At 40.3% G+C, this 7,302-nt stretch overlaps 1 protein-coding gene across 1 annotated transcript; it reads right to left on the bottom strand.

Annotated features, from left to right (window-relative positions):
- Nucleotides 1-6,177: 6,177 nt before the first annotated feature.
- Nucleotides 6,178-6,720, bottom strand: LOC108944448 (uncharacterized). The gene has a single exon (XM_018769522.2). It carries the CDS (start codon nt 6,718-6,720, stop codon nt 6,178-6,180), a length of 543 nt encoding a protein of 180 aa, XP_018625038.2.
- Nucleotides 6,721-7,302: the final 582 nt, after the last annotated feature.

The following is a 7,302-nucleotide window of genomic DNA, read 5'->3' as shown; positions in this document are numbered from 1 at the left end:
AAGTCGTTCCCCTTGATGGCGCATGTATAGGAGGTCACATGCTCATTTGGATCTGTGGTTCCATTATACTTTGGAATATCGGGCATACAAAACCTCTTTGGGATCGATTTCGGTGCAGTGCTCAGAGGGAAAGGCTTTTGGATAAACTTCTTGGAATCTGGTCCTTTTAATATCGGGGTGCTCCCGGGATTTGATCGACCCTGAAATTATATGTCTTCACCTTTTTATCGTTGGCCTCAATTTTCTTCTCACCTGATTCCACCCGCTTTGTCAATGCTTCAAGCATTTTCATTATCTCGGGGTTTTCCCCGAACTCAGCTTCACCCGACCTCTCGATGGTCTGCTCATTTCTTCGGGTATTTTCCCGGGACCGTTCGGGCTCGACCCTACTGGGAGGATGGCCTTGATTATGTAGCTGTGCTATCACCGCTTATTAAGCCTGCAGCATTTCGAATATTATTAAGCCTGCAACATTTCGAATATTAGCAGTAGGCTTATCTTGTCACCTCCGCCTTCGGGCGTTTCTCGGACTATTGGTCGAGGGCCTCCACGAATGCTGCTTTCGGGGTCAGTTAATAGGTGGGCGTCGATAGAAACCTATGAATTGGAGTCGATTGGATTGGCAGTTGGGATTCCGTTGGGATCAGCAGGGGGCACCTCATTGCTAGGCACTAAGTTGTTGTTTTCGCCGTGATGGCCAGACACAGCCTCAACGTTCAAGTGAGAAGACTGAGAATTTGACATTTTTAAGCTGATCTAAAACTGAAACCTTAAAGAACAAGAGTAAAGAGGGAGTGTGTTATAGAAATTTGTATCAAACCACCACTATTATCCTTAGCCCCACAGTGGGTGCCAAACTGTTTACCCTTAAAATGGATAACAATTGAATTTATATGCGATTTTAAAGATGTGGATTGATTCAACACAAATAATCAAGAACGTTAGATAAATGAGTTGAAGACACAATGAATAATCAAACCAGTCGTAACGTTATGGCCTAGCTTGAACTTGAATTGGGCAATAGTTTCTGCCCTCGGTTGGGTCTTGGGTTCGAAGCCAATCGAGAACAAAGAACAAAAGTAAAGTAAAGATTTTTTAGTAGCTGGAAAGAAGAGAAATAATTTTGTATTGCCTTGGTATGCGTGTTACAATGTGTCCATTGAATAAAAAGCCTCCCCTTTATATAGTAGGAGAGTTTTATCCCTAGTACAATTCTAAAAAAGGTAAAAATCCTCCTTTCTAGTCAATTACTAATACACTACCGACATCGGGCGAGATCCACGCTGTGATATCCGGTTGGGTGCAGATATCACGGCCGTCTGTTAGTCGTATGCAATCGTTTGTAGTGCTTTCCGTGGTCTTGGAGCTTGTTCTGGGTTCAGGGAGTGTTGTCTTGTTAGGCTCGGTGGCGAGTACCCCATTCCAGCCTCGATTCAAAGAGTTTTCAGATTCGGTCTCGATCTCATACATTCATACTCTTACTTCATTTGACTTATCGGGAAGTCGAGGTGTGCGCTAACCCCGAGTTCACCCATATACCGTCACTAACTTTTATACTTGTTGATAAATTGCATTTAATTTGTTTTAAAATATTTAGCATTTTAGAAAAATAAATCATTTCTTATCTCTTTCCTTTAATTACTTGATATGCATCGTTACTAAACATAGTGCCTCTGCGAATTTGACTACGTAATAAATTTAATCATAAGAGTATCTGTATAAAAAATTGACGCAACAAATTTATCATGCCAAAAGTAGAATATAAGATTGTTTTTATAGATAAAAAGAATAATGTATAAGGTAACAAATATTTTTTTAGTTGGGTTTTGGAATAAATTTTTGTTACAAAAGTTTTGTAGATTGAGATAAGTGATAGGGGATCTACAAATACTTACTAACTTATAAAGAAATATGATATGTTAGCTTACCATATTTCTTTATAAGGTAGAATTTTTTTGTAGATCCTCTATCAACTATCTCAATTTCTAAAAGTTTTGTAACAAAAGTATAGTCCAATATCCAACTGATAAATTTGTTACCTTATGCATTAATTTTTTTTTATCTATTACAATGACCATATATTCTGCTTTTGGCACTATAAAAGATCAGTTGATAGAGTACAAAGTAGTTCATAACATCTTTCAACAAAAATCATAGAGAACGTCGTGAATCCATCCAATAAATAATGAAGAATTTCAGTATTTTGTCCCTACTCTCAATTGCTCTTCTATTGAGCTTCTCAACTCCTTCTCTTGGTATGAATTTTTTTCATCTTAGTATTAATCATTTTCATTTGATTCTGCACAAATTTTAGTTCCATTGTCTCCGTATGATCTATAAGTCACGGGTTCGAACCGTGACATCAACCCCTGAGGCTTGTATCATGGTAAGCTGCCTACATTATACATCCTTGGGATGCGGCTCTTCTCCGAACCCAGCATGAACACTAGATACTTTGTGCACCGGACTGTCGTTTTTATTTTATTGCCATGATTTAAAGGCTAATTTATTCGTTTTTTGGTTTGGTCTTATAATTTTAGGGCAACCACCAAAATTATGTCCAACGAGCTTCCCAGTGGACGATAAGTGTGGCAATTTCAGTTGCGCTTTAGAAGCCATAAAAAAATATCCAGCAAGTGAAATGCCCCAAAAATGCAGTTGTAGTTCACAAGGGAGTGGCAGCATATGCTCCTGCTTTATAGTTTGTCAACCTCCAAAATAAATGCAATTATATTAGCAAGTTTATGAGTATAATGTTCTGGGAATTATTTTAATAAACACTGCGGAGTATATTCACCGAAAAATAAAAGAGTTAAGTTTGGAGCATCTGTTATCTAATTACATTGTCCCTCTTGCTTTTTGTTTTTTTGGGCATAATCAACTTTTGTTCAAGGATAACTAAGTAAATTACTCTACTAGTGTTTACCCGTAAAATGATACAGTTGAATTTGTAACGTGGTTTATAGACAAGCGAATCGATTTGATCCAAAAATGATAAATAAATTAAATAAAATGCAAGACTTAACGTTGAAATCGAGATAAAGTAACAGATAGCTTTGGTTCCGGGAGCAGAGCTTCCGAAGGCAGTAATACAAGTATTAGTAGGCAAGAATTAAAGTATTATTGAGCTTTTGAATAGTATATAACATAGGTTTGTCAGAAAATTCTCCCATTTACCATGGTTGTTGAAATCACTATTTATAGTTGTACCTAGGGAACAAGATCTTAGGATCAAACCCCTCTTACATGACAATTATGGGGGTCATTGAAGAATGTGTAACGGCAGGTTATGAATGTCATAATTCTCTATAACAGACTGTGTATTTAATATTAAAAAATATTTTTCATTGAATGCTATCGGGTGACAGGCATTCGTTTATCTTCATTAGCAATATTTCATTCGGGGCCTCTTCTGTGCTAAACGAAGCTGCTATCCCCAGTCTTGGTTTTCACATGTCTCACTTTTTATCTGTTTTCGGTTCTATGTGTTGCTCTATTATGTACGTATGTAATGTGCACAGATTTTACCCTATACAGATAGTCCCCCTGCCTTCCGGTGGCACATGCTTGTGTCATCGTGAAGTTGGTGAAGATACCTTACTTGGCGAAATATTTTCTGACCCTCTCTGAAAGTTTCTGATGCTTGATTAGACGCACGTCTCTACGCATTTAATGCTCCGAACACGCGTCATTCCATAATTTAGCAATACTTTCACCGGTTATTAGGGTAATCATAGCCACTATTTTAGCCGCCTATTTCTTTACTCATACGCCTCATCCTTCTTCTTTTACACTTCACTTTTTTTCAAAGCTTTATCAACTTCTTTGCATCAAACTTTTCCTAGCTTTCTCTCCTCTTTAATCTTCTTCTTTAAAGAACTCTTATTTCCATCTGCTAACCATGACCTCCTCTTCCAAGAACTCAAGTTCTTCAAAAAACAAAGAAAGCACCGATGATGCTGAGATCGCCAAGACCAGTGAGCTGGAGTCAACTGCCCGAAGGGGCTTTCCGGTTCAACCTGATGCAACTGACTCTTCTGGTTCTGGTTTCGAGTTCTCGGGAACTGAGGAAGAACTTAAGGGGATGATGATGAAGGTCAAGATCTTGAGTCGGTGGCAGATCTGCCTACTTCTCCTGGGGGTGCATATACTTCTCTTCCCCAGGGTTCTGGGACGTAGTAGTTTAATTTTTTGCTTTCTTTCCTTTTTGTTTTTCATTTTATACTTTTGTACTTGTGCTGCTTGGCACGTTTGTTATGTAAAAGTGATTTTTTATTTAAGCATTGCGCAAATTTTACTTTTTTGTGTCGAGTTATGCAAGGCTTCGAGTGTATTTTTCCCCTGATAGTATTTGGATTCTGAGCATAAATTCTTCCGGAACAGACCCTTTACTGTGAGGGTTTCATAAGAGAGGGCCATCTTATGTTTACGGTGATCTTGAAGAGGATGTCTCATGTTCATTCCGGCACTAGCATTTGAAGTACTTGATTAAATTTCAAATGATAAAATTAATTCATCGTTTGGACAAGAAACAAGATAAAAATAAAAGGACTTTACTTTATTCCTTCCATTTTCAAAAGTACATAAGCATTTGTTGTGCTAAAAATAAATTGCCATTACTTGTGGCTAATTTGTACAACTTGTTTCTACGGGGCTGGCCTTGCAGTCCCCGATCCCGATGATACATCTTTGTTTCTAGATTTTGTAGTCTCGGTTTATGTGGTAGTCATGTTGCCGCATTCTCATATCATTCCATCCTGTGTTCGAATGCAAAGAATGCAAATTTGAACATTGGAAGTCTTGTCCGTTTGAAGATCCCACTAGTGAATGGTTGGATAATCTTTGGTCCGATAACAAGCTTCACTTTCCGTTAGAAACTTTGCTATTGAGCCAAAGATTATCTAACCACCCCAGTGACTTGCACTTGTGAACGGTCGGGTAACCTTTGGCCCGATAGCAAGCTTTATTTCCCGGTAGAAACTTTGCTATCGAGCAAAAAACTAACTAACCATCCCGTAGTGGTTCATTGCTTCCACGCCTTGTCATTTGAAGGTCTTATTTCTGATGATGAAATTTTCTTCGTAGTATGCTTTCTGTTGTTGCCTCGTTAAAAACCTTGTCAGAAAAATCCAATTGGGACAAAAACTGGATAAAGAAAATAAGAGTACAGCACATACTTTCAGTATAAGCGGTCCCCATCAGCAATAGTGCCTTTTGAGGTGTGTCACGTTCCAGTTGCTCGCAATTTTAGTCCGTCTTGAATTTTCAACTCATATGAACCTTTCTCGACGACAGCTCAAACCTGGTATGGGCCCTTCCCAAGTTGGACGTAGGTTTCCTGCATTGAGCTCTCCGATGTTTTGAGTTACTTTCCTTAAAACCAAGTCTCTTACTTTGAAATAACAAATATTAGCTCTTTGATTGTAGTATCTTTCCATTCTTTGGTTCTGGGCCACCACCCTTATATGTGCCAAGTCCCTACGTTCGTCGAGAACGTCAAATCTGACAACCAGTGCTTTGTTGTTTGCTTCTTCATCCGCCTAGAAGTACTTCAAGGTAGGTTCTCCCACTTCCGCCGGGATTAGGGCCTCTACTCCGTACACGAGAGAGAAAGGTCTCTCTCCCATGATTGACTTAGCTGTCGTTCGGTATGCCCAGAGCACCCCCGGTAACTCTTCGAGCCATTTGCCTTTGGCTGCTTCTAATCTCTTTTTGAGATTTTGAATAATCACTTTGTTTGTTGATTCCATATGGTCGTTTGCTCTCGGGTGGTATGGCGATGATGTGATTCTTTTGATTTTCAAGCCTTCAAGGAATTTCGTGACCTGTGCACCTATAAATTGCGGCCCGTTGTCGTAGGCTGTCTCTTTTGGTATCCCGAACCTGTAAATTATGTTCTTCCATAGGAAATCGACCACTTCACGCTTGCCAATATTTTTGGTAAGGACATTCTTTAACCCACTTAGAAAAGTAGTTAGTTAAAATCAAAAGAAATCTTACCTTATCAGGAGCCGGCGGCAGCGGACCGACTATGCCCATCCCCCATTTCATGAATGGCCAGGGCGACAAAACCGAGTGCAATAATTCTGCTGGTTGATACACCAACGGTGCATGGCGTTGACACTTATTGCATTTATGAACGTATGTCTTAGCGTCTTGTTCCATCCGGGGCCAGTATTATCCTGCCCTTATTAGCTCTAATACCAAGGAGTCTACACCCGAGTGATTTCCATAGATTCCTTCGTGAACTTCTCTCATGACGTAATTAGCTTTAGAGGCTCCTAAACGTCGGGCCATTGGACCTTGGAAAGACTTTCTATATAATTGGCCTCCCTTGAAGCAATAACGGGATGCTTTAGTGCGCAGTGCCTGGGATGCTTTGGGATCTTCGGGTAGTTTTCCGTGCTCGATATAGTCAATGATCTCATTTCTCCAGTCCCAAACCAAATTAGTTGCATTTACATCATAATAACCGTCCACATCCAATACCGAATACGTAAGCTGCACGGCCGTAGTGGAGTCTGATCCCTTCATTTCCGTGGATGAGCCCAGATTGACCAGTGCGTCTGTTTCTGCATTTTCCTCCCTCGAGATGTGGTGATTGACCATTCCTTGAACCGTGCGAGCAGAGTCTGGACTTTCACTACATATTGTTTCATGCATTCCTCTTTGGCATCGAACATCCCATAGACCTGATTTACTACCAGTTGGGAATCGCATTTGATTTCTATGACCTCAGAGTCCAGTCCCCAGGCCAGCTCGAGTCGTGCAATCAAGGCATCATACTTCGCTTCATTGTTAGTCAAGGGAAGAGTTCTTATGGCCTGCCTCAGGTTTTCTCCCGAAGGCATGATTAGTACTACCTCGAGCCTGGACCCTTTCACATTGGAAGCTCCATCTGCGAACAAGGTCCAGACTCCCGATGTCAATTCCGACACCATCACCGCTTCTTTGGTGGCCAAAGACAACAGTGCAGGACTGAAGTCGGCCACAAAAGAGACCAAAACTTATGACGTGACCGCAGTCCTAGGTTTATACTCTATGTCAAATTCACTCATTTTGACCGTCCATTTGGCCAGTCGACCTAAAAGTTCAGGCTTGTGAAGGATATTCCGCAGTGAAAAGGTTGTCACCACGTCTATCGGGTGGAATTAAAAATAAGGCCTAAGCTTCGAGCGGTGACTACGAGAGCTAAGGCCATGTTTTTGAGGTGTAGGTAGAGTGTTTTCGCTCCCGTTAAAATTTTACTAACATAATAAATAGGAGATTGTGTACCTTCATCTTCACGGACTAAAACGGCAC

This window comes from Nicotiana tomentosiformis, chromosome 3 (genome assembly GCF_000390325.3).
Source record: "Nicotiana tomentosiformis chromosome 3, ASM39032v3, whole genome shotgun sequence".
NCBI lineage: Eukaryota > Viridiplantae > Streptophyta > Magnoliopsida > Solanales > Solanaceae > Nicotiana > Nicotiana tomentosiformis.
This window is presented reverse-complemented; position numbering and strand designations above follow the sequence as displayed.

Bases quoted from the DNA above. Each gene is read 5' to 3' on its own strand.
- LOC108944448 (XM_018769522.2), bottom strand. From the start codon at position 6,720: ATGCGATTCCCAACTGGTAGTAAATCAGGTCTATGGGATGTTCGATGC.